Source organism: Puma concolor, chromosome B1 (genome assembly GCF_028749965.1).
Source record: "Puma concolor isolate L17-30 chromosome B1, mPumCon1.1.hap2, whole genome shotgun sequence".
In the NCBI taxonomy this organism is placed as follows: domain Eukaryota; kingdom Metazoa; phylum Chordata; class Mammalia; order Carnivora; family Felidae; genus Puma; species Puma concolor.
Genome location: NC_141670.1, coordinates 86,580,073 through 86,608,036, shown reverse-complemented (window position 1 = coordinate 86,608,036; position 27,964 = coordinate 86,580,073). Strand labels below are relative to the sequence as shown.

Below are 27,964 nucleotides of genomic sequence, written 5' to 3'. Positions count from 1 at the left end.
CTCCTGTCAGTCAGTCAGTAACAAAAAGCAAGTAAGAAATGGATGAAATTGACAGCTGAGGATGAAGAGTGTTTGTTTACCAGTCATCAGGTTTCTCAGCATTAGGATCTGGAATAAATTTTGGTTCATCATCAAGCCAGCCATCAGGCTTCACAGCACTTAAATCTTCTATTTGGGCAGGTTCACTTTCATCCCTGAAAATACAGTATTTTGTGTCAAGTATTAGTTATTCAAAAAGTTTAAAAATGCATATGTTACAGAAGTCAGAAGATACCAAAAGGTATTTCCTACCCCTCTGTCTTTGTGTCTACTATCTCCCCCATTTCTCATCCACCCAAATCTTCTGCTAACTTGTTACTTTCTTGTGTATATATTCCCTGTTGTGCCCCATGCATACATGCACATAGGTATATACTGGGTTTTTTTACACAAATGATAGCATTCTATACAGAGTATGTTTTTGTTTACTTAAAAATTCATCAATTCATCAACAAACACATATTAGAAGCCTACTATGTGCCAAGACTGCTCTGTGAGCCCTGTTTTATATAATATATATCTGCTTCATTCTTAACTGTTGTACAGTTTTCTAATTTGTGGCGATACCATAATTTATTTAGACTAACTACTCTTGAGGGACATTTAGTATTTCTAAAAATTTACTATTACAAATAATTCTATAATGAATATCCTGGAATATATTAGAAATTAACGTGAAATTAGCTGTCTGAATTGAAAATATTTTTTCCTGTTTCTCATGTATTTTTTGATATAGTTTATGATAGGTGTTTTTTTGGTTATACTCAAATAATTCATTTTCTGTAGTTGAAATTTATTAATATTTTCTTTTATGATTCTTAAATTTTATGTCATATTAGGAAAGGTCTTCCTTACTCTAATATTATTCTTTTTTAAACTCTCCATATTTAATTCTATGACTTTTATATTTTCATTAAAAATTATACTTAGAAAATAAATTCTCAAGTATATAAACATAATCATAGTAAGTACTGAATAAAACTACTAGTATAATTTTCATCTTTATAGAAAAGTACAAATTTTAAACAAGAGGTTACATGTAATTTTTCAAACAGATCTACTAACAAAATAAACTCAAATAATCAACTCTCTGTATGTAAAGACTTATACTTGCCTGCTATCACTTTTGAGTCTCTCAGGGCTCAGAGTAACTAGAATTTAAAATTTAAGGGAGCATTTCCTTTATCAGTTTATAAAACAAATTCTAACATGCATCACCAATCAGAAAGAGCTTATTAGTAGCAGTTTCTTTCATTTCAGGGCAAACTTACTTCCCAGGCTTACTCTTTATAGGTAAAGAAATATGAAACAATGGAAGAAAATCCACATGGAGGGAGGTACTCCTACCATTTCTGAAAGTATGAATTCATGAAAATTATGCAGTAATAGTGACTTTTTATTTATTAAAAACAACCATACTGTTATTTCTTCCTTGTAGAAGTTACCTCCCTATGATACTATTTGCTTGAATGCAAAGACATTTTTATGATAAATCAGGATCTCTCTTTATCTACAAGAGAATTAACAAGGAAACACTTTTGGTTATCCAGGAGCAACACTCAATTTCTGAGTCAGTAGTAACCCCAATGTTTACACACAAGAGCTTGAAGAAATGGAGTCGACACTTTCTAAAATGAAGCAGAGAGAGAAAAATTGGCTTAAAAAAGTGAACAGACACTCAGTGACCTGTGAGACAACATAAAGCAGTCTTAAATTTACTTGGTGTCCCAAAAAGAGAGATGGAGAGGCACATATAAATATTTACAGAAATAAAGGCTAGGAGGTGCCTGGATGGCTCAGTCAGTTGGTGAGTGGCCCACTCCTGATTTTGGCTCAGGTCATGATCCCAGGGTCATGGATTGAGCCCTGCATTGGGCCCCCTGCACTGTGTGTGGAGCCTGCTTAGGATTCTCTCTCCCTCAGCCCCATTCCCCCACTTGGCTGCACTCTCTCGCTCTAAAAGTGAAATGGAAAAAATACTGAAAAAAAAATGAGGACAAGTATTATCCAAAGTTGATACAAACTATACAGTCACATTCCAAAAAGCTGGAAAGCAAGGCAAGCATACACACACACACACACACACACACACACACACACACACACAAAACCACACCACAACACTATCTAATTGTTGAAAACTAGTAACAATAAATCTTAACACCAAACAGAAAAAAAAAATTACATATTAGGTAAAGGAGAAAAAGGATGAGAATAACAACTGACTTCTCATTGGAAACAATGCAAGCCTGAAGACAACTCAAGAAATGACTTTAAAAATAATTATCAACCTATAATGGTGAAAACACCTTTCAAAAATTAAGGAAAATAGGGGTACCTGGGTGGCTCAGTTGGCTAAGAGTCCCACTTTGGCTCAGGTCATAATCTCACAGTTCGTGAGCTTAAGCCCTACTTCGGGCTCTGTGCTGACAGCTCAGAGCCTGGAGCCTGCTTTGGATTCTGTGTCTCCCTCTCTCTCTGTCCCTCCCCTGCTCATGCTCTCTCTCTCTCTCTCTCTCTCTCTCTCTCTCTCTCTCTCTCTTTCTCTCAAAAATAAATAAACATTTAAAAAAATTAAGGAAAATAAAGAAATTTTCAGATACTTAAAAGTTGAGAGGATTCAATGACAGCAGACATGTACCAATACATTGAGAGAATTTTTATCAGGCAGAAGAAAAATAGTAACAGATGAAAATGTGTATCTACACAAAAAGAGTATCCTAAGTGGTAACTATGTGGGTAAATAAAACAACTTTTCCCCTAATAACTGTCTGACTAAAATATACTGAGTGAAGAATAAATGTGTGTGGCCTTCATAGGATAGATAGACATAAATGTATGATAATAGCACAAAGAATGGAGGAGAAAATGACAAGACCCTGATAAGATTAACTTAGACATAAAGTGATATAATATTAGTTGAGAGTAGACTGAAGTCAGTTAGAAATGCAAAATTCTGTAAACCCTAGAGCAACCACTAAAACACTAAACCACAGAGGAAAAGGCAATATGCCAACAGGAAAGAAAGAATACAAGACTAAAAATAAAATAAAACAAAATAACTCAATCTAAAAGAAGTCAGGAAAAATATTTTATAAAGTACCACAGAATATATGGGACAAACAACACAAGTGGCAAGAAAACAAGTGTGTTCCCATCCAATCATATTAATAATTACATTAAATGTAGACAATTTAAAACACTCCAATTAAAACACACGAACCACATATAGGTTGCCTACAAGAAAATGACTTTAAAAATAAGGGCATATATAGGTTAAACAAAGGAAAATAATATTCAATGGAAATATGATTTAAAAGAAACCAGAAGTGTTTGTTGACTTAGTATGAGACTAAGTAGACATCAAGACAAGAGTATTACAAGAGTTTATAAAGAAGGATATTATTCTATAATAAAAAAAATGGTTAGTTCCTCAAGAGGTCATGAAGTACTATGAATAGAAATAGTGACAGATCTTCAAATACATGAAGCAAAACTAACAGAACTCAAAGGGGATACCAATCCATCAAAAGATTTTAAAACTCTTCTCTCAGTAAGAGAATAGACTGAAAACCAGTAAATATGTAGACGCTTTCAACAACCCTGATGCAATTGACATTTGTAAATTTTCTGACCACAGAATTAAAAATTTGGAGTCAAAATGAAAATCATATCTGGAAAATCCATAAATAATTGCCAACAAAGCAACACATTTAAAAACACATGGATTAAAGAAAAAAATCACTAATGAAATTAGAAAACGGTATGAACTGAATGTTCTTGTAAGTGACATATATTTGTAAAACACACTTAAAGCAGTGTTTAGAGAAAATTTACAGCTGCTTCTGTCAGAAAAGATTTTCTAAATAAGGCCAAAAAAAAAAAAAAATGAAGCAAATTAAGTCCAAAGTAAGAAGAAGGAAACAAATAACAAAATTTAACAAAGGTCAACAGAGGGAAAAAAAATAAAACAAAAGCCAGTTCTTCAAAAAGGTCAATAAAATCGATAAACCTGTAGCTAGATTCATCAAGAAAAAACACAAATTACCATATTATTAGTAAAATAAAAGTTATCATCATAGATCATTATAGACATTAATGATGATAAGAGGTGCTGGCACAATTAGACATCCTTATTTTTAAAAACTGATCTTGATTTAGATCTCACACTACATACAATTAACTTAGAACAGAGTTTTAGTCAAAATTATTTGTCTAGGAAAAAAAAAAAGCAAATCTTTGTGGCATTCATTTGGGCAAAGATTTCTTAGGTAAGACAATCAAATCATGAATCATCAAAGACAAATATCTCACTGTTCCCGAGTTCAAGCCCCGTGTTGGGCTCTGTGCTGACAGCTCAGAGCCTGGAGCCAATTTCAAGTTCTGTGTCTCCCTCTCTCTCTCTGCCCCTCCCCTGCTTGCACTCTTTCTCTCAAAAATAAACATTAAAAAAAAATTTAAGAATCCAGCAAATATAAAAAGGGCAACACTTGCTGACCAAGTGGACTGTAAGTGTAGTCTAGTATTGAAAATCAATCAATATAATTCACCATACTAAGCGAATAAAAGAGGGGCACCTGGGTGGCTCAGTTAGTTCAGTGTCTGACTCTTGATTTTGGTTCAGGTCATGATCTCACCGTCACGGGATCGAGCCCTACGTTGGGCTCCACATGGAGCATGGAGCCTGCTTAAGATTCTCTCTTACCCTGTCCCCCTCTTACTTTCTTTCTCTAAAATTTTTTAAAAAAGAAGAAAAGAGAAAACCCACATGGTCATCTCAATGCATGCACAAAAGTACTTTACAAAATCCAACACCCAATCATGGAAAAAAACAAAACTCTTAGTAAACTAAGAAAAGAACTTTTAAAAATCATACTTAGTGGGGCACCTGGGTTGCTTAATCAGTTAAGCATCTGACTTCAGCTTAGGTCATGATCTTGAGGTTTCTGAGTTCAAGCCCTGTATCGGGCTCTGTGCTGACAGCTCAGAACCTGGAGCCTGCTTTATATTCTGTGTCTCCCTCTCTCTCTGCCCCTCTCCCACTCACACTCTGTTTCTCTCTCTCTCTCTCTCTCTCTCTCTCTCTCAAAAATAAATAGCAAAACCATACTTAATATTTACACCTTTGTGTAGTTCCCTCCTAAATGTACCAGGCAGAGTTAGTCTTGTGACAAACAGAATACAGCTGAAGTGATGACACGTCACTTCTGAGATTAGGTTATAAAAAGATGTTACAAGTCCTGTGGCTGTGCTCTCTCCCCCTCTGGGGTCACTCCCTCTGGGGAGGGGGGGCATCAGCTACATCATGAGCACACTAAGGAGAGGCCCAAGTGGCAAGGCACTGAAACTTCTTGACAACAGCCACGTTAGCCAGTTAAAAAGCAAAGCAGATCCTCCAGTAGCCAGAGTCAGACCTTCAGATGAATGCTGAACTCTGACCTCAGGAGAGAGCCTGAGCCAGAACCAGTCGGCTAGCCAGGCTAGCCACACCCAGATTCCTGACCCTTAGGAACTCGGTGAGTTAGAGTGAGTTAGCAGGCATCTCTCACCATCTGAACTCAAAGCTATGGGAACTCAGAAACTGAATACATTTCTTTTAAGGCAAATACTCATAATCCTATAGAATGAAAACAACACAAATACTCAGCTAAGGAATTTAGTACGAGTGAATCCTATATGGCTTTAGAAGATGCTGAACATATGTCTATTTTAAAACCAGTAATCATTAACTGAAAAAACTAACTATATAAGATGTGCACACACATACATGATAAAGATCAAACTAGGAATTAAAATTAAAGTGTCGGTGTCTTAGATTCATGGAATGCCCCCCACCCACAGCATTGGAAACATAAAAAAAATATTGAAAAAATGTTGAAAAAATATTAATTAAAATGAAAATTAAGATAATTAAAAGGCAAGGAAATACAAAGTCTATTTTAGAAAATTATTTCACCCCAAATAGTCAAAATAAGTAATTTTGATGTTTAAAGGAATATGTTTCACTGGTTGTAAACTTCACTTATATGTAATATCTCATTACTGAATTATACCAACTAATGCTTTGCTACTGAATTCTTTGCTTACCAGTCTTCTGGTTTGACAGCAGAAAGATCAGGGATTTTTGCTCTTTCATCCCATTCATCAGGCTTTTTGTCACTGGGATCTTCAATTTCTTTGGGAGGATTGATAGGCGGAACCACATCTTCTAGTAGGCTTCCTTGGTTTACAACTATTTGATCAATTAATACTTCAAATGTGTCATCTGGATTCATCACTAAAGACCAATTTAAATAAATAACACCTATAATGACTGACATTTTAAAAATAATCTTCTAAATAAAAAACTACCCTAAATTTCATGAGTAGAATTTTTTATTAACCAGAAATAGAGGAATTACAATCAAATATTAAATCAAAATATGCTGAGATCACTAGGTACAGTGCTTCCTAAAACCAAAGGGAAAAATTTGTCTTAAGTAATAATTTAATAAAATGCTCCATTACTTCTCAAATAAAGAATATCCAATAGCTAATTCAGTTTGGGACTCACACAACCAGTGAGCTTCACTTATTTATTATCACAGAAGGCAACCCAATCTTCTTCAGTATTTTAAAATAACTTTTTTGAAACTATCTCAAACTTCAAAACTTGCAAGTACACTATGAAGAACTTTATTTTTTCATGAACCACTTGAAATTAATTTACTAACCTCATACACATCATCCCTGAATGTTTTAATGTATATTTCCTACAAACAAGGACATTCTCCTATATAACTTCAATCTAGTCACCCAAAGCAGGAAATTAACATTGATGCATGACTACCATTTCCTAGAAAATTTTCAAGTTAATGATATTTCAAATTCAATGATGCATACACTGTAGTGTAAAATAACTTAAGGTTGATGGAAAATATTCAAGTTTACACATATGTTTGTTTGGAAGTGAATGTTAGCTCTCTAAAAGTACCCAAGCCAGGGGCACCTGGATAGCTCAGTTGGTTAAGCATCTGACTCTTGATTTCAGATCAGGTCATAATCTCACAGTTGTGAGATCAAGCCCAGCCTGGAGCCTGCTTAAGATTCTCTCTTTCCAGGGGCACCTGGGTGGCTGATTTGGTTAAGCATCTGACTTCGGCTCAGATCATGATCTCACAGCTCTTGAGTTCGAGCCCCATGTCGGGCTCTGTGCTGAAAGCTCAGAGCCTGGAGCCTGCTTCAGATTCTGTGTCTCCCTCTCTCTCTCTGCCCCTTCCCCATCCCCACTCATGCTCTGTCTCTCTCTCAAAAATAAACATTAAAAAAAGTTAAAAAAAAAAAGAGATTCACTCTCTCCTTCTCCTTCTGCTCCTTCCCCATCTCTAAAACTAATTAACTAACTATCCAAGCCAAGTTTCATAAAGGACCCCTTATCCATTGTAATGACAAAATAAAAGCTCTCTCCACTGTAAACTTGGGTGGTATGGTCACTGGGTAAATTTTAGATCTTTGGAAGGAATGTTAGATGAAAATAGATGTCTAACATGTGCTTTTCTCTTTTTAAATTTTTTTTTTCAACGTTTATTTATTTTTGGGACAGAGAGAGACAGAGCATGAATGGGGGAGGGGCAGAGAGAGAGGGAGACACAGAATCGGAAACAGGCTCCAGGCTCTGAGCCATCAGCCCAGAGCCTGACGCGGGGCTCGAACTCACGGACCGCGAGATCGTGACCTGGCTGAAGTCGGACGCTTAACTGACTGCGCCACCCAGGCGCCCCTAACATGTGCTTTTCAATAAGCTAAAGAAGTAGGAGCTATCAATGAATGTCAGGATTGTCCTGACTTAATTAGTAAGCGGGCTACCACGTTCTGAAGAAATAGTTATGTAATTTATATACAAATTCATATAATGCAACACTCTCTGTTTTCTCCCTTTTTTCTCCAATATTTCCTCTTCTACTGCAGCTGAGATTATAAAACTATATTACTACATAGGGAAAAAGTCAAGATTTAAGCAGAGCTAAGAGTAAGATCTTAAATGTAAAAAAGTACTAGATTCTTCCTAACTCAAAAAAGGCATTTCTCAAGAAAAATCTTGAAAAGAATGTTCTGAATAAATTCTGCAACTGAAATGTTTAAAAATTACCGTGAAAAAACAAAAAAGCACATAACAAATCCTAATATGTGAAAAGACACCTTTGTCTAAAACTGTAGTAAAATATTTTAAATGAATTTACAATAAAAGACATTGGATTTTATGCCTTTAAAGGTGTACTCTGTAAAGTTCTTAGAACAACTATAAAATAATGTTACAAAAATATATTAGTAGTACAGGAAAAAATTAAAAAAATTTTTTTAACATTATTTATTATTGAGAGACAGAGGGACACAGAGCATGATCAGGGGAGGGGTAGAGGGAGGGGGAGACACAGAATCCGAAGTAGGCTCCAGGCTCTGAGCTGTCAGCACAGAGCTGACGTGGGGCTCAAACTCACAACTGCGAGATCATGACCTGAGCCAAAGGCAGTCACCCAACCAACTGAGCCACCCAGGCACCCCTACAGGAAAAAATTTTAAAGTCATTCGATAATCCTAGTACTACAAACTTTTTGTGTATAGTAGTAAGAAAGCAAGTGTTTAAGAGTCAGACTTGAATTTCAATTCTAGATCTACCAATTACTTTTATTTCCTAGAGCGAGTTACTTAACCTAAGTTAAGGTACAATAGAAAGAAACTGTTCCTCACATGATGGTTCTAAACCAAGTACCTAGCACAGAGCATGGTATGTATCAGGTGACTAATGACAATTAGTTCTTTTTTTTTCCTGGTCTTTCTATTTGCTTGCATAACTTGCCTAGTGGCCCCTACAATAATCTACTTCCACTTTATATCTCATTTCCTTTTTTTTTTTTTTTTTTTTTAAATTTTTTTTTCAACGTTTATTTATTTTTGGGACAGAGAGAGACAGAGCATGAACGGGGGAGGGGCAGAGAGAGAGGGAGACACAGAATCGGAAACAGGCTCCAGGCTCTGAGCCATCAGCCCAGAGCCCGACGCAGGGCTCAAACTCCCGGACCGCGAGATGGTGACCTGGCCGAAGTCGGACGCTTAACCGACTGCGCCACCCAGGCGCCCCTCTCATTTCCTTTTAACATTTAAATATTGTAAACATTTTCCCTTGTTACTAAATATTTTCATAGTTATCATTTTTGTACTGCATATAAAATTCCTACTATAACATTTGGGTTGCTTTAAATTTACAGTATTATTTCCACACATAGCTCATTTTCTTTCTTTTGGATTATTTTCTTTGGATAAATTCCTTAAAATGGAATTGTGGTTTCAAAACACATAATCCTCTTACAGTCTTTGATATATTATACCAAGTTGATTTTCCCCAAATTTGTACAAAGTCTAATGAAATTTATTTGTTCTATTCTAGTTATAACTTCTCATTACTTTTACTTTACGTTCCCCAAAACATCCAGTTCTATTTCCCAACTTTAGCAAAAGCTCTTTGATATAAATGCGGACATTAAAAATAAAATTGGTCATTGCCTTGGCAGACAACTTCAATGTTTCTGCAACTGAAGTCTTTGGAAACAGAACTGAAATATCTTAGTCTTGGATAGAGCTGTCCTTCAGATTCTGACACGCTGTGATCTTAAATAATCATCGACACATCAAAGCTCCATAACTGTATGTATTTGGGAAGAGGAGAATCAATTCCTTACAACGTTCCTCCCACTTAATGTCTATGCAAACTCCTATTTACAAAGTAAAGCTAAGTACGTTAATATAATGGTTGCTCAATACTTTCCCTTTCCAAGTTTAAATATGTGCCACAACTACCATGAGGTAGGAAGTAACAATAATTCAACTACTTGTAAAGTCCAAGTTTCTTAGCTTGGCATCAAGGACTTTTTCCTTTTTAATCTTTTCTATTCTTATAGTACCACTAATGTCATATTACCTCAAATTTCCTTTTCTTCTCCTATCTTCCAGGTTCCATCTACATTTCAAGACTAGTTAATATATAATCTCTAAGTTTTCTCTGGGGGCGCCTGGGTGGCTCAGTTGGTTGAGCATCCAACTTCGGCTCAGGTCATGATCTCGCAGCCTGTGAGTTCAAGCCCCATGTCAGGCTCTGTGCTGACAGCTCAGAGCCTGGAGCCTACTTCAGATTCTGTGTCTCCTTCTCTCTCTGCCCTTCCCCCACTCATGCTCGCACTCTCTCTCTCTCTCTCTTTCTCAAATAAATAAACATTAAAAAAAAATTAAAGATAAAAAAACAAAACGTTTTCTCTGTGTCTCCAAACTGGAAGTAATATTGATTTTGAACTCTTAACTGTACCTCATCTGCACCTCTCATATGGCATTTTACTTTCTACCTGCACTATATGCATTATAATTATCCTAAAAAGATAAGCGCCTCAAGGGTAGGATCAATGTTTATTTCTCCCAAATCCCTTGCCATGAAATAAAGGTAGTCAGCAAATATTTTTGAATTAATGAATGAATTAAAAGGATATACCAAGGGTATAAAGATGAGTCTTCCTGTCTGTAAAGAACTTTTTAAGGTCTACATCTGGAGGTTTGGCATGTTTCTCTTCAAAAACTCCAGTTTTGGGATGTTTATGTCTGAAGATAAAATGAAGTTTATAATCTTCTCCACATTTATCTGGTCCAAACATAATGGTATAGGATGTTTTATCATAAAAATTTTCCTTCAAAGAGAGATGAGTGTAGGGATTAGTCCAGAATTAGAGTATTTAATGAATTTTTCTATTCTATCCAACCAGGTAGAGGTTATGAAGATCTACTGAATGCTAATTCACCAAAGAATCATTTGACACAAGTGACAATAAAGGATGTGGAAAAAAGTTTTACTTCAAAAATAGATTTTTTAAAAATGCACATGCTACTTCTTGAAGATGTAGGAGATGCTGAAACCACCCTAGCAACATCATAATAAACTTGAATTACTTTATTAAATTAAATCTGAACTATTAATATTTTGTTCAGAAAATTTAAGCATAGAGAAAAGCACACTAATGACCTTAATGATTACCCATTACTATTTTTCAAGAAGATACCAGAAAATGACCTTCCTGAGCACATGGTGAAGAGAGACTCAGACATAAAAACAGACACAGAGACATGCTCCCTATCTTACTACCGGTAATTTATCTGGCATGGCCTATTGGTTCAAAGCATGGGATCCGTTGTCAGATAATGGGATGCAAATGCTACCACTGCCACTTAACCAGCTGTATATGGCCCTGAACAAATTTCTTAGTTTTGCTATAGTCCTGTTTCATCACCTCTCAGGTATGGAGATAATAATAGTACCTACCTTAAAGGTTTCTCTGAGGACTTACTGAGTTAATCAGGTAAAGTGCTTAGAAAAATACCTGGCACTTAATTTCATTATGTCATTATAGCTTTGAGTGGCAGTCACCTTTCAATACCCAAAACCTTCAACATATACTACAAACGGCCTCCCCTTTACCTAACTCTAATATGTTTCACGGCCTCGGCATAGCCATGCATTCTGACAAATATCTCATTGATGCCTCATTTATCTTATGTCCATTATACGCAGAAGCCCTGATACAGCCCCCTATAGGAGAATGTTACAAGAAATGCCTCCAACCTTCAAAACAGTTCTAATACACTTGCTTCATTATGAAAATATTTTTAACCTGTTATTTTTGGGGACTGCCAACTCCTGAACTGGCCCACCTTTTATATTTGGTTGTTTGACCATTTCGTTTTACTGCTTTGCTCCGTTATTTTACTTCTCTGAACAAACTTATGATTCTTAATTTGTAAAGAAAATAACTCTAAGCTGATCTTCCCATGACATTTATAAGCACCATGTTATTTTTTTACTTATAGACACAGCAAACTATTATTTTGCTAAAGATTACAAAACTGATGCCATCAAGTAACATAGCTGCATATGAAACTGGAAGGCGCACTCTGAAAGCTATACAGACTCATTTGGACAAAGATTTTTAAGGTTCTTTTCAATTTCAGTTAAAATAAAAATTTCAGCTTTATCAATTGCTTCTTAAAAATATTATAAACTTTAACACGGTTTTCTTAAACATTAAAATATCATACCAGATTCAAACCATCAGTGTCTGCTAGGAGTTTAATGTATGCACCTCCACAATCAATACCATCTTGAAAATTTACTTCATATCTAAATGAAGGGAAAAAGAATCATACTGCTGATAAATAAAAAATTACTAATCGCTCTTCAAACCGAATGTATTATTCTCAATTCATTTAAACATAAATGTTTTACATTACCAGAAGCTCATATAAAGCATATCCACAATGTGTAGGGAATAAGCAGACATGCTTTTTCTATGCACATTCTTAAAATATTAATAGAATGATTATAATCAACTATAGAAAAGTCAGCCAACTTGTTGCCATAATTTTTTCCATCAAAACTGCTGAATTAAGAATAAGATACTTTAAAACTAGAACAGGAAACTTCAAATTCAGATAAGGTGTACACTATACATATTTCTTTATAAACTAAAAAACAAAAACTATGAGGACAATGGCTACAGCAATAGATTTCTAAGAAATTGCTGATAGATCTTAGATACCCAGTTCACTAATTTGTATTGTAGTTCAACTACACCTACATGTTAAATAGCTCATCCATTTAATTAAATACATCCAGCAAAGAGATTTCATAATCTCAGTCAATAACCTGGAGTACTTCACACCTCAATGGCCAGGAAATGCAGAAAAACAACTGGAAGAATGAACCGACATGAGAGCCTTTTCATGGATTTGCAACACCGTGTCATTTCCAGCAAGAGTTTTTTGTTATTTTGTTTTTTTAAAGAAAATAATCTTTCTTAGGCAAAGACGTAGGCATATCGAGCAGTATTTAGGAGAGATTTTTGGTAAAGTAATGAATTACATGTGAAATGATCAATGAAATGGCCCTCACAGTGAAAAACAGTAAAAACCAAAATGGTTGTGATATGGCTTGATGAATTAAAAGAAAAAGAAATGAGAACTAGAGAAGTAACAGAAACCAGTGATAATTTTAAGAAAGGACTGTAGTTTCATATGTTTCTAAAAAAACTTTAGTGACACAAAAGTTAAAAAAAAAAAAAAAGCATACGAAACTTTGACAGTTTGAACCCAATTAGTGTATATATTTTGCACCAAAAAGAACAAAGGAAATATAGTAAAACTTTAAGTGACTCTGAGTTGCCAGATTATGGTGATCTTTCCCCGCTAATTTCCACTCTGCTTTGTTTCTCAAGAAGTCTACAACAGTGGTTACAAGCATGTAATTTGGAGCCAGAAAGACCTGAGATTTATTCCCGATTCTGCCACTTACTCTAGTGACACCTAGGAAAGGCAAGTTATTCAAGCTCACAGACCTCAAAGGACAGTGATGATTAAATAATATCATGTACAGCAAAGGCCAGATGTCCAAAATGTTAGCTTCTGTTATGACCAGAAGGAAGGGTCTGTTTTGTTCTTTTTCATTTTTTAAATAAAGGACAATCTGTTTTCCTCAAACCTTGCCCTTATATTTATTTTAAGCAGTAGCTGAAAAAGAGATTTTTTTTCTCATGGAACATGTTTTTAAAGATTATAAAGTAAAAGAAATGGTCCATGGTGTGAATGAAAGGTAAATATTAACTATTTTAGGTAAAATAAAAAGATACTTTTATTACAGGTGATCTAAGGACAAAGGGTTCTGTGAGAAGGTAAGAACTGAAAAAAAAAAACAATTCTGTAAAGTGTCTCTATAAATATAATATAGTTTTGTTGTTGTATTATGTCTAGACCCAATTGTTACATCTATTTCTTACACTGCAAACTTTCAGAGTTTTCAAATCATTAACTTGTGCAGATTATAAATAATTCACAATGGATTAGAGATGAGTGAAATGTGTATCATATAGCTTGACAGCTGTTATTCTTTAATCACAGGAAAAATGAGGATATATTAGAGTATATGGCAACCTGATTCTCTTTTAGAGTATCATTTCCCATACCGTCTTATGAAACAGTAATTATCATTAGGGGGAAAGAATTCTGTAGTCAAGTATGTCTGGAAAACAAAGTATTAAAGTTAGAAAAAGGTTTTTACATGTAGAAGTTCTCAAAACCTTTAACGGGCAAGCAAATATGCTTCCTTATGTCGAAAGTTAGGATATTGTTAGTTTCTAAAACTTATATGACCACATAACGCATATTACACAAATTGTACACAATTTGGGAAAAGCAGGTTTTGAGCAAAGTTATGTTATAAATCCACAGTATTTATAGTAGTTAATATAAAATTTCTTTATTTGTCCCATTTCATCAGTATTAAGAGAAGACATTCACTCTCCTTCTCCAAATTGTTTGTAAGCATATCAAAGACTGCTATTCAATTCTTGGCCCCCTTCTTCCTTTTTGAGGATATAATTTCACAATTACTTTAATATTTCTTCTAGACTTATTACCTAATCTTTGCTTCTACTTTTGCTTACTTGCCTAGTGGTGATTTATACTTTCTGAAAATACTATATTTGATTCATTTTACTCTGAAAATATTACATTCTATATTATTTCCCTTGATCTTTTCATTTAAGCCACAAAGGGTCAAAATAGAAAGTGATATTATATTCACCTAAGTTCCAACAGAATAGGATTACTTTCAAACTTTAAGAAAAAAGAAAAACCAAACCCTGAATAATGATAAATAATATCAAGCTCAAGTATTAGTTCCAATAAGTAACTGTCAAAATATTTTTAATTTGCTAAAATAATAATCATATGCTCTTTGACATTATTCAAAAATTTAAATTTATTGACATGACAATGCAGCTAAGTCAAGACAACACAAGTGAAAAATTAAGCCAATGACACCAAATGCCATGTTTTAAAAATTTTCTAAAACACAGAATGGCATTTTATACTATGTGGAGAACATGTTAAACATGTTAACAAAAATACTGAAGGGGTTCTAGAGTGATAAACTTCATAGTTAATGATACTTCTTTGTGTTGTAATTAACTTTGGGTAGCCAAATCTTCTAACATAAGGTAGAAAATAACATTTATACATTTCCCTTTCTTTGCTTTTAATTTGAATTTTTTGACTTTGTAATTGTATTCGTATAAGTGGATTTTGTTTTGTATCAGTTTTATATAGGTGAAACTTGAGGAATTTATACATGACAGTGTACATGTAAGCAACATCATAATAAAATTAGTTTATGTCACACTATGGGGGAGTGAAGGATTGTGAAAACATGTGCCCTTTAAAAGGGGTCTATGCTGGGGCGCCTGGGTGGTTCAGTCGGTTGAGTGTCTGACTTCAGCTCAGGTCACGATCTCAGTTTGTGAGTTCGAGCCCCGCATCAGGCTCTGTGTTGACAGCTCAGAGCCTGGAGCCTGCTTTGGATTCTGTGTCCCCCTCTCTGTCTGTCCTTCCCCCACTCATAGCTCTGTTCTCTCTCAAAAATAAAAATAACCATTAAAAAATGCTTAAAAGGGGTCGATGCTTAGAAGACACTGATCCATATATGTGTATCTTTTTTAAAATAAATTTGTTTCCTTTGAATCTTATCACTGGTTTAGCAGCAATATTTATGGTTCTATTCTGAATATACTGAGATTAATATCTTAACAGTAATTTTAAGAAAAGAGCTAAAATAAAAATGGTGATTTTAGTATGTATTATACAGTCTACGGTGGCAGAATTTTTTATATTACAGTACATATTATAAAACTTTTAAATTAACCTTCCTTTTACTCAAAACCTCAGAGTGCCTATGCGTATTTATGCCTTCTGTATTTAAGTAAGTGAAACTGAAAAGGAAATCTGGACTTTTATACCCATTTTATACCCTTCATAGCTATATTCAGAAGCCAGATTATACAAAACTAACATACATTTCAGAGAAAGTACTGTAAAACATAATAAAACTTACTGAACAATCAAAGGTTTATCAGCAAAAATGAAGGGTTTTGCTAATGTTGCAGATATTGCATGATGCTTTGCTCGAGATTTCAACACCAGCCCTCTGTCACCAGGTATTCGGTTTTCTTTCAATTCTTCTATTTCCCATCTTCCTAAAATATAAAGCAAAGCAAGTTAAACGAAAACCAAAAACAATGACTTATGAATTATTTATCAGCAGTGGTGACTAGTAAGATTTTTTTATGAAGGCTGATTTGCGAAAAATAGAACAAAATTTGAAAAACAGGAAATAATATCTGCAATTGTATGCATGCCCACTCTTTTTTTTATCTTAGTAGAGAATAGTTTCATTTTCTTAGCTAAAATTAGATTGTATTTCTCTGACTTTTTAATCAATGAAATTACAAAATGTGGTTTGTAGCATGATCTAGCAATGCTGTATTTTTTTTTAATGTTTATTTATTCTTGAGACAGAGACAGAGCGTGAACAGGGGATGGGCAGAGAGAGAGAGGGAGACACAGGATCTGAAGCAGGCTCCAGGCTCTGAGCTGTCAGAGGGCTAGAATCACAGATTGTGAGATCATGACCTGAGCCGAAGTCAGACGCTTAACTGACGGAGCCACCTAGGCACCCCATCAATGCTGTATTTTTAAAATGATAAATTTTATTTTTATTTTTTTAAGTTTATTTATTTATTTTGAGAGAGACAGAGACAGCACGAGAGGGGCAGGAGCAGCGACAGAGAGAGAGAAAGAATCCTAAGCAGGCTCAGCACTGTCAGCATAGAGCCTGACACAGGGCTAGAACCCATGAACTATGAGATCATGATCTGAGCCAAAACCAAGAGCTGGACAGACATTTAACCGATTTGAGCCACCCAGGCACCCCTAAAATGATATATTTTAAAATTACATAGGAGATAGAGTATCCTTAACACAAAATAAGCAGTTTGCGTCAGTCTGTTTTGCAATATATGATACTCATCAGCTGCTTTCTTTACTTTGCAAAAGGTACTGTGGGGATTTAAATTTTATCTTGAAAACTGTACGCCCAATAAACACAAATTAAGGTCACTGTTCTCAGGCTAGGCCAATTAGCTCTCAGAACTTTTGGCCAAGAAAGTAGCAAGCACTGGATAAGCACTAAGCTATAATAATGGCAAAGTTGCATTCGCTCCTCTCTGGGCTGGGATTTTCCATGTTTAAGATCAGACAGCTCCTGGAATTACATTTGGGGCTACAAACGTAAAGTTCCATGGGTTGCCGGTAGCCCAAAAGTTGCATGTTGGATTTTTCTCCTTTTTTCTCTTTAGAATAGAAAATAACCAACTTCTATTAATTTGTATAAAATGTTCTAGCTTTGAAAATTATAGGTACTGTCAATTCCCAATGAAACTCAATTTAGCAAAAACTAGCTATTTTTCAGCATTATACCAACTTGGAATATTTATTAACAGGCACTTATGAATCATAAATGCTCTTTATATCACTCGTTTTCCTTTCTAAAACAAAAAACAAAACAAAACAATAGTGCAGGAACCTGAACAATCATGAATCAGAGAGAAATAATTTTTGGTCTGTCTATCACTGTGCAGAATTTATTGAGTTTTATAAAATCCACTTTTAAAAGTTCATAGGTTTCTTTTCCTTTTCTCTCCCTCATTTGGTTATACTATACCTTTCTAAAAAAGATGAATTCATTTGATATTTATTCTTTCACATTGATGATAAATTGTATTATCACTACTAACCTGTGGTTTGACCAAAATCAAAGGTCTTTTTTTTAAGGAATAACAACTTCATCTTTTGGATTTTCAGGATATTTATAGCAAAGAATTTTTTAAACTATCTTGTCTTCTTTTTTTTGCAATTATGCACATATATTTATCAGCTATGAAAAAGGTACCATCTAGTGCTTTAATTTTAGAAAACTTGTGACAGGGTAATTATTGCCCAATGACAAGAGGTTTTTCCAATTCCAAATAAATAATAACTTTGTATTAATTTATCACTTAGCCAAATTCTAGACAATACCAGTGAATATATATTCTGATATAAATAAAATTTTAAAAAGAATTCACACAGTTTAAGGGGCGTCTGGGTGGCTCAGTTGGTTAAGTGTCAGATTCTTGATTTTGGCTCAGGTCATGATACCGTAGTTTGGTTCCTGCTTGGGATTCTCTTTGTCCCTCCCAGTTCATGTAGGGGCATGCACCTTCTCTGTCTCTCTCAAAATAAATAAACAAACATTTTTCTTTAAAAAGGAATTCACAGCTTTTATATCCTGAAAGTTGGTCACTTAAAGAACTGGTATTTATTAAACATTTGTACTTTTATTAATAACTTCATCTAAAAATGTAAATAGGTCTACTCCAAATGCAAACTCTATATCCCAGCACATGTTTCACAGATCTGCTTACTCCTGAAAAGCTCAGAATGAGCTTTATTCAAGTGGCACTTGACAGAAGCTGTCATTAACTATTGTGAATAATAAATTCTCTTGCAAAAGAACATAATATCAATCTCAACTACCACTTTTTTTTTTAATGTTTATTTATTTTTGAGAGAGAGAGACAGAGCATGAGCAGGGAAGGGGCAGAGAGAGAAAGGGAGACACAGAATCTGAAACAGGTCCCAGGCTCCGAGTGTCAGCACAGAGTCCAATGCAGGGCTTGAGTCCATGGACTGTGAGATCATGACCTGAGCTGAAGTCAGATGCTTAACTGACTGAGCCACCCAGGTGCCCCTCCACTAACCAATTTATAAACAACACTGCTACTATCAATATCCAAAACACCATTTTTAGCATCTAGAACTTTGATTCCATATTTTTCAAAGTTGCTTTCAAGACACTGGTAAAAATCATTCAAAAACTATACTAAATCTAATATGTGAGAAAATTATTTTCATGGATATTTATGTTTAAGAGACTACAGACCAAACTTCAGTGCTAAGAAGCTTGGTTTTTTTGTTTGTTTGTTTTTTTGCTTCCTTGTTTGATTTTAATTTTAAGCTAAAGAAAAGACTCATTTAAATGTTAAAAGACACTTTTGTCCATCAAGAAACAGAGATTTAAACTCACTTGTAAGATAGAGTATATCTTAATTTTAGGAAACTAAAATACAAATGTGAAACAATTATCTACCCAAAGTTCTTGAAAAAACTGTAAAGTAGTCTAAACATAGTTTTTTTTTTAAGATTTTTTTTTTTTTTTAAGTAATCTCTACACTCAACATGGGGCTCAAACATATAGCTCTGAGATCAAGAGTTGCATGCTCTACTGACTGAGCCAGCCAGGTGCCCCTAAACCTAGGTGTTTTAAGCCGAACATTCTGTTTGATAATGTGTATCTCTGTGGGCATATTTTAGGTCATGTTACACATCTGCAGACTTCTTGCTTCTTTGGGTGAAATTATTCTTTTCTCTAAATGGATTTGGACTGAATGCAATATTGCTTGATCTGTGCATATGGCAGAGTTCTTTTTGGAGAATATAAACACAAAAAAACCCAGAGGAGTTCTGAGGATGGAGAACACTGCAAAGAAAGACATGCAGGCATGATTTTCATCTCACATTAAAACAAACTATGAAAAGGAATTAGACAGCTGACATCCAACACAAGCTATTATCTGTTTTGTTACTGTTCTCATGTATCTGCCTGTTGGAGTCTGAGTGTGAGGGCATACCCTTATGGGTATGAGGTCCTCTGAGAGAAAGAGAACTCCCACTACCAGTCACTATGAGAAGAGGCTGATCTTGCTTTAGCATACAACCAAGGAAGAGGCTGATTTTAGACTAAAAGGAAAAAGAAGTTCTTTTGTCGTCCTATTAGGGAAGAAAAGATGACCCCTGCATATAGGACATTTTTTTTTCTATGGCTAAGCTTGAAGATAATCCTATCAGAGAACCAATGAAAGTAGACATTAAGGCCTGGAGATATGGGCTCCAGGAGTAGCCACGTAACTAGTAGCTCTCATTAATTACCCTGTTTCACACTTGCTAAGAGGATCTTGCCCTGACTTACAACCTGATCTAGGTGCGCCCATGCTGGAGTTGAACCACCACAGAACAGCAGTAGCCTGGGAAATACTGCTGCAGGAAATGCAGTGACTAACTGCACTGAAGTAAAAATTCAACTCTTTCGAGTCAGGAAACCAGATGGTGGCTTAAGTATGGGTCACCCAGAGACCTCCAGAAATATCAGAAAGGAGATATAAGGCTGAACATTCTATTGTGGAAGCATGACGGAGCCCCAGACCTCATATATTATATATATATATTATATATATAATAGAAATATAATTTTAAAAGGTAGTGAACTCTGGATCATACTGGTTATATTGAATATTTAAATAAATATTTTACCATCATATATGGAAATCTCCTCATCTGCATTATCTTTCTTAGCTTTTGATAAGACCCACCTATAAATAAAGATGAAAGCAAATACGTATCATTAAAAGTAAAGCCAGCAATTTATAGACACAACATATACTAGAAACACAACAAAAGATTACCCAATAGTCACTTCTCATTAAAAACTAAATGCTTAGAGGCTAAATAAGGATGCCCATACATAATCTCACAAGGCTAGAGTCCAAACACATTTGGAATCCACAATTTACTAGCTGTATGATCACACATCAGATAAACTAAGCCTCAGTTTCCTCACCTGTAAGGCGATAAAGCTATGGAGATAAATATAGTACTGACCTACCTACTTGGGACAGTGTCTGGCATATAAAAATCAATAAATAGTGGCATTTACTTTTTTAGCAATATTTAGGATGGGACAGTAATTTGAATTTGTCATCTGAAGTTAGATCATTAATATCAGTCCTTAGGAATGAAGAAATGGTATAATTTTTTTCCTTTATATTTGTAATTAATTTGCATATTTTCTTTGTATAAATGAATAACTCTCCAAGTTAAACATTTCTATCAATAACAAAAATGGTACTGGTTTACAGTGCCAAATAGAATACTTAAAAATTTTTTATAGTTCTGTAGTAGAGGCAATATTCATAGGCCAATAACTTTAAAAAGCTAATTAAATCAAAGAAAACATTCTCTTGAATGAATACTCACCCAGCCAACCTTCCACTATCAAAAGTTTCTGTAAAATATACTTCTCCTATAGGTTGAGGTGTTTTATATTTAATCTAGAAAATAGATTTTTTAAAATCTAAAGTTATTCATCTTCACAAATACTTTAAATAATCTCACTAGTTAAGAACCTAATATGCAATGCACATATAGGTAAAACAGATAAAAGGTGACATGACCTCAAAACTTTGTATCCTAGTGTGATAAGGTACAAGAGAATATAAAAGATACAATGATGAGAAAAATACTGTAAATGCAAATAAAAAATACACTGAGTCCTTCCAACACAGGAAGGATGGGAAAAAGTTCTAGAGAAAGCCTCATGACACAGCTGGCATGGCCTTGAAAGGCTTCTAACAGGTGACAACATTTGGGAATATAAATCATCAAAGACAGAGGACAGAGCATGGTCTAACGCATGTAAGATGAAAAACTTAGTAAGCATGTAGACAAGTTTAATATCAACTCTTAAGTTTCACTGTTACATGATAGAGGATGAAGATACCATTTTGAGAGATTAGGAACCCAGAGAAGAGAAAGATTCAATACAGAAAGCACTGTAAAGCAATTATCTGCAAAGAATGGTTTCAAGTGTTCTGTAGTGTTAGCTGGTATGATGATGACAGTGATACTGGTGGTGGTTATATGGTGGCTCTTTTAATCCTCATAATACCTCTGTGAGCAAAATACTATTATTGCACCCATTTTACATATGATGAAACTGCGTGAGAGAGGCCAAGTAACTTGCCCACTGTGGCACAGTTAGATAGTTTTGGGACATGATATGAACTAAGGCTGTTTGGCTCCAAAGCTTATACACTTAACCATTATGCTGTATAGAACATATCAGCAAAACAATTTAAAAGATTAGAAATAATTTATTGACAAATTATCAAAACGTAATTTGAATTGATGAACAAATAAAATTTTGCCTAAAGTAATAGATCAATCTGGGTCGTTTCTGAATCAAGCTCTGTAATTTTATGTATATGATTACGAGATTTCTTTTTTCAGCCTTTAGGTAAAAGAATTCAGAAGTACTTTCTCTATTCACTGTCTCTACCCTAACCTGAGAGTACTTTTCCTGTCTATTTAAGGGGGGTGGATAGTAATAATCAAACACAATTCCACATAATTACCGACAGGGTCAAAATTCTGCTATCAAAATTGCCAATTTTTCTTTCTTTATTTTTTTTAATGTTTATTTATTTTTGAGAGAGAGAAAGAGCGCGAGCGGGGTAGGGGCAGAGAGAGAGGGAGACACAGAATCCGAAGCAGGCTCCAGGCTCCAAGATGTCAGCACAGCGCCCGACACAGGGCTTGAACTCACAGACGTGAGATCATGACCTGAGCTGAAGTTGGACGCCCAATGGACTGAGCCACCCAGGTGCCCCTGAAATTGCCAATTTTTCATGAAGTTTACTGAATTACAACTTTACTGTTCTCTATATTTTTATGGACTGGCAAAATGGACAATGGTACCACGAGGCTTCTTTCTATTAGATCACTCTTTAAATCACCAGAAGTTTATATTGCCCTTTATTTACATTTTACTGTGTCTAGATTACTTTTACTACATGCTTATAATACTATAAAATTAGAAGCATCAGAAATTGTTCTTTCCCTTTCCAACCACTTTTTTCAACTATCACCTAATACAGTTAAAATGGCAGGTATCTCTCAATTCATTTCAAGTTTTAACTTCCAAAGACTGTTGTAGTAGCTGTATCTCAATTAATCATCAGCACTTTGATTACTTAACTTTCTGTAGATCGCAGAACTAGGTTTTAAAAGAAATGTACTCATGGAGTTTAAAATTTAAAAGAGAAAGAATAATTACCTTAAACAGCTAAACAACACTTTCATTTGCAAATAAACAACTCTAAAATAAATGAAGTCTATAAAAATAATATATTTAAGCAGTTGCTGACACAATACAATTGATGCATTCTTACCATCAAAAATATTTCTGAAAAATTTCCTGATCGTCCCAATATTATCTATGAATATTCCTCAGTGTAAAAGTTCTTCTGGATTGACAAGATGTACAAAAATCTCCGCAAGGTTTTTCAGACTTGTTAGTCACCACCTCAAAACATATCTTAACAATGATGAGCCAGAAACGCAGGTGAGCCTTATTAAATGTCTACCTCATTACCACCTCCCTTTCTAATTCATCCTCCTATTTAGCATCTCCTTTCCTCAGAGAAATAAGAAAAATGACTTATTTTATCTCTAGAACTGCAAATTACACTACCTTATCTTTTATCTGAAGAGGGCCAGCAGTGTCCAAAATAAGACTGAAAACCTTTCTCTTAGATAGAAGTGCTTAGCACTCTTTAGTCAGTGACAAATTCCTATTTTGATAATAAAAATCTTCTGCATATTTACTTAGTAATAAAACTGTGCTAGGTGCAATGCACAAATTTCTGTAATACACGAGCATTCTAAAACATGGCAAGAAATAGTTAGAAAAAAAGCAGTGTTTTTCTATTTATTTAGAAAATGACTACTATTAAAACTGAAATGAATCTTAGAGGTCACTCTCCTCTATATTCTGTGAAGGAATAATTTACAACTCATTTTGCAGTAACCTTACCTCTGAGGAGAGTTCACCTTCATTAACATCAATTTCTTCTGAATTTTCATCAAAATCTTCCATCTCACCACCATCATCCATAAATTCTGCATTAATTGAGATGAACAGAAGACCCAAATATAGCCAAAATCTTTGGAAATACATACTGATTACCTGTGAAATTAAGAGTTATCAGTGAAAAGAAAAGTTGTGAAAAATATGGAAGTACACTTACAAAGAAATAGTTTCTCTTTAATACCTCTTTTGTTCTAGGATAGCTTCATTAATGGCGGTATTTAAATTATACTTTGAATAAATAAAATACAAACTTCAACTCCTACAGGACACAGATTCTACAGCTACACACCTGCCTCTAAAAACAAAGAACCAAGAGCACAAAACCTAAAGAGATAAGCAACAGTGATTGCCAAACTCAAATATTATGTGGACTCCTTTAAAAGAAAGAAAAGGTTGGGGTTGGCACATGGTTGGCTCAGCAGATTAAGCATCTGATTCTTGATTTTGGCTCCCATCATGATCTCAAGGTTCGTGAGATCCATTGGGCTCTGTGCTGACAGCATGGAGCCTGCTTGGAATTCTCTCTCTGCCCCTCCCCTGCTCCCTCACACTCTGTCTCCCTCTCTCTCTCTCTCAAAATAAACAAGTAAACATTAAAAAAAATCATGGTTCTCAAATTTATTACAATCTTGCTTAAGTATACATAAACATACAACTGAAGTTTCATAATTATAAAACCAAAGTATGTTTACATATAAACACCAAAAACCTAAAGAAAAATTTTTTTATCATAATTTCACGTAAGTCTTTTACTGAATCAAATCACAGCTAAAGACAAATAAATATGGGCTTACTGCAATCAGGTTGACTGTATTGGATAAACTTCTTTTACATTTATCATAATACTTTGATGACTCAATAATCTAACCTTTTCTCTAAGTACTGCAAAATGTCTGTTCATTATTATAGCATTACTTGAGTAGAAATCAAATATAATTTGGCTGCCTTTTGGCAGAAATACATGATTTGTATGTCTTGCTCTATTCTCATTAACATGTTAAAATTCAAGTTTTATTTTTTGGTGCCAATGTCCTTTTAAACACAAAGTAAATGTGGATACTGAACTCATGTGGCAGTCCTTGGTTATAAGGTGGTCAGAGATCCAGATGATCCATAGTACAGTTCTATTACTTTTTTCCCCCAGTTACCATCATTATGAAAGCTTTTTTTTTTTTTAATTTTTTTAATCTTTACTTATTTTTGAGAGAGAGACAGCATGTGAGCAGGGGAGGAGCAGAGAGAGAGGGAGACACAGAATAGGAAGAAGGCTCCAGGCTCCAAGTTGTCATCACAGAGCCCGACGCAGGGCTTGAACTCATGAACCGTGAGACCATGACCTGAGCCGAAGTCAGACGCTTAACTGACTGGGCCACCCAGGGGCCCCATGAAAACTTTTTTTAAAAGTAAATTCTTATCACTCTTAGATCTTTCAGAACGTTTCTATAGACCTACATTGGTCCGCTTTAGAAACACTGGTATGAGATTAGCAATTTACATCCACCAGAATGGCTATAATCAAAAAGAGAAAGTAACAACTCCTGAGAGGATATAAAGAAATTGGTACCTTTATACATTGCTGGTAGGAATGTATAATGATGTAAGTTTTGGAAGATAGTATGTCAGTCCTTTAAAATGTTAAAAATAGAATTACCCTATAACCTAGCAATTCCACTACTAGGTATCTGCCAGAGAGAAATGAAAACATATATCTACACAAAAACTTAAATATGGATGCTTAAAGAAACATTTTCATAATTAGCCAAAAGGTACAAACAACACAAATATCCATCTACTAATGGTTAGACAAAATATGGGCTATCTATACAATAAAATATTACTTAGCAATAAAACTGAATGGTATACTGATATGTTCAAGATAGATGAATCTCAAAAAAACATGCTGAGTGAAAGAAGCCCGTAATAAAAGACCACATATTGTATGATCCCATTGAAAAGAAATAGGTAAATTTATAGAAACAGAAAATAGATTGAGTGCCTAGGGAAAGGAATTGGAAGAAAGGGTTAAGGGAGGTAAGGTTTTTGGGGAGGTAATGAAAATGTTCTAAAATTGGATATGGTAATGGTTACATAACTCTGTTAAGTATATTAAAACCCATTGACTTTTACACATTAAACAAGTGAACTTGAAAGTGCAAATACTGTATTAATAAAGTTGTTCTTAGAAAATAAACATTATAAAAAGTTTTTTTTCCCATATAGTTAGCCCAACTAATTAGAACATTTCTTTTTTTTTTTTTTTAAATCCCCATCCCCTATATCTCCCATCCACCCACCCACCTTCCCTCTGGTAACAATCTGTTCTGTATAGTTAAAAGCCTGTTTCTTGGTTTGTCTCTCTTTTTTCCCTACATTCTTTTGTTTTGTTTCTTAAATTCCACACAAGTGAGATCACATGGTATTTGTCTTTCTCTGATTGCCTTATTTCATTCAGCATAATACTCTCTTGTTCTATCAGTGTTGTTGCAAATGGCAAGATTTCATTCCTTTTTATGGCTGAGTAATATTCCATTGTATATATATGTACCACAACTTCTTTATCACTCATCCATCAATGGACACTTGGGCTGTTTCCATGGTTTGGCTACATCCCATGAAGTAGTGTTTTTGTGTTTTGGGGGTAAATACCCAGTAGTGTGATTACTGGATCATAGGGTAGTTCTACTTTTAATTTTTTGAGGAAACTCCATACTGTTTTCCACAATGACTGCACCAATTTTTATTCCCACAAACAGTGCAAAAGGGTTCCTTTTTCTCCACATCCTTGCCAATGCTTGTTTCTTGTATTTTTGATTTTAGCCATTCTGACAGGTATGAGATGATATCTCATTGTAATTTGATTTGCATTTCCCTGTTGATGAGTGATACAGAGTATCTTCTCATGTGTCTGTTGGCCATCTGTATGTCTTTTTTTGAGGAAATGTCTGTTCATGTTTTGTGTCCATTTTTAAGTAGATTGTTTTTTGAGTGTTGAGTTGTATCAGTTCTTTGTATATTTTGGATCCTAACCCTTTATCACATGTCATTTGCAAAGATCTTCTCCCATTCCATAGGTTGCCTTTTAGTTTTAGTTTCCTTCACTGTGCAGAAACTTCTAATTGTGATGTAGTCCCAATAGTTTTTGCTTTTATTTCCCTTGCCTCAAGAGACATGTCTAGAAAAAATGTTGCTATAGCTGATGTCAGAGAGATTACTGCCTATACTCCCTTCAAAAATTTTTATGGTTTCAGGTCTTTAATCCATTTTGAGTTTGTTATTGTGTATGGTGAAAGAAAATGGTCCAGTTTCATTCTTTTGCATGTGGCTGTACAGTTTTCCCAACACCATTTGTTGAAAAGACTTTTCCTATTATATATTCATTCCTTCTTTATTAAAGATTACTTGACCATATAACTGTGGATTTATTTCTGGGTTTTCTGTTCTATTCCATTGATCAATGTGTCTATTTTTATGCCAGCACCAAACTGTTTTAATTACTACCACTTTGTAATATGACTTGAAGTCTGGAATTGTGATACTTCCAGTTTTGTTTGTCAAGGTTGTTTTGGCTATTTGAGGTCCTTTCTGGTTCCGTACAAATTTTAAGATTGTTTTTCTAGTTCTGTGAAAATCGCTCTTGGCATTTTTATAGGGATTGCATTAAATCTGTAGATTGTTTTGGGTAGTATAGGGCCTTTTTAACAATATTTGTTCTTCTAACCCATGAGCATGGAATGTCTTTCCATTTCTTTGAGTCATACTGAATTTCTTTCATCAATGTTTTCTAGTTTTCAGAGTATAGGTCTTTCACTTCTTTGGTTATGTTTATTCCTAGATATTTTATTGTTTTTGGTGTAATTGTAAATGGGATGGTCTTCTTAATTTCACTTTCTGCTGCTTCATTATTAGCATATAGGAATGCAACATATTTCTATATTTTTGTATCCCACAAATTTAATGAATTCATTTATCAGTTCTAGTAGATTTTGGTGGAGTCTTTCAGGTTTTCTATATATAGTTATCATGTCACCTGCAAATACTGAAAGTTTTGCTTCTTCCTTACCATTTTGGATGCCCTTTATTTTTTTATGTTGTCTAATTGCTGTGGCTAGAACTTTCAGTATTATGTTGAATAAAAGTGGTGAGAGTGAACATCCTTGTCTTGCTCCTGACCTTAGGGGGAAAGCTCTGTTTTTCATCATTGAGCACTGTGTTGGCTAT

General features: G+C 34.6%; 1 protein-coding gene across 1 annotated transcript in view; it reads right to left on the bottom strand.

The window, feature by feature from the left end:
- CLGN (calmegin) overlaps nucleotides 1-27,964 on the bottom strand; it is a 50,602-nt gene that overhangs the window by 8,375 nt on the left and 14,263 nt on the right. Inside the window, exons 2-9 of the mRNA XM_025921355.2 lie at nucleotides 23,690-23,842; nucleotides 21,073-21,146; nucleotides 20,350-20,408; nucleotides 15,995-16,136; nucleotides 12,151-12,232; nucleotides 10,556-10,748; nucleotides 6,127-6,316; nucleotides 81-194 (exon numbers count right to left, since the gene is read on the bottom strand). Of these exons, the coding sequence (XP_025777140.1) occupies nucleotides 81-194; nucleotides 6,127-6,316; nucleotides 10,556-10,748; nucleotides 12,151-12,232; nucleotides 15,995-16,136; nucleotides 20,350-20,408; nucleotides 21,073-21,146; nucleotides 23,690-23,833 (998 nt within the window). The 5' untranslated portion in view covers nucleotides 23,834-23,842. The remainder of the gene's footprint in view (nucleotides 1-80; nucleotides 195-6,126; nucleotides 6,317-10,555; nucleotides 10,749-12,150; nucleotides 12,233-15,994; nucleotides 16,137-20,349; nucleotides 20,409-21,072; nucleotides 21,147-23,689; nucleotides 23,843-27,964) is intronic.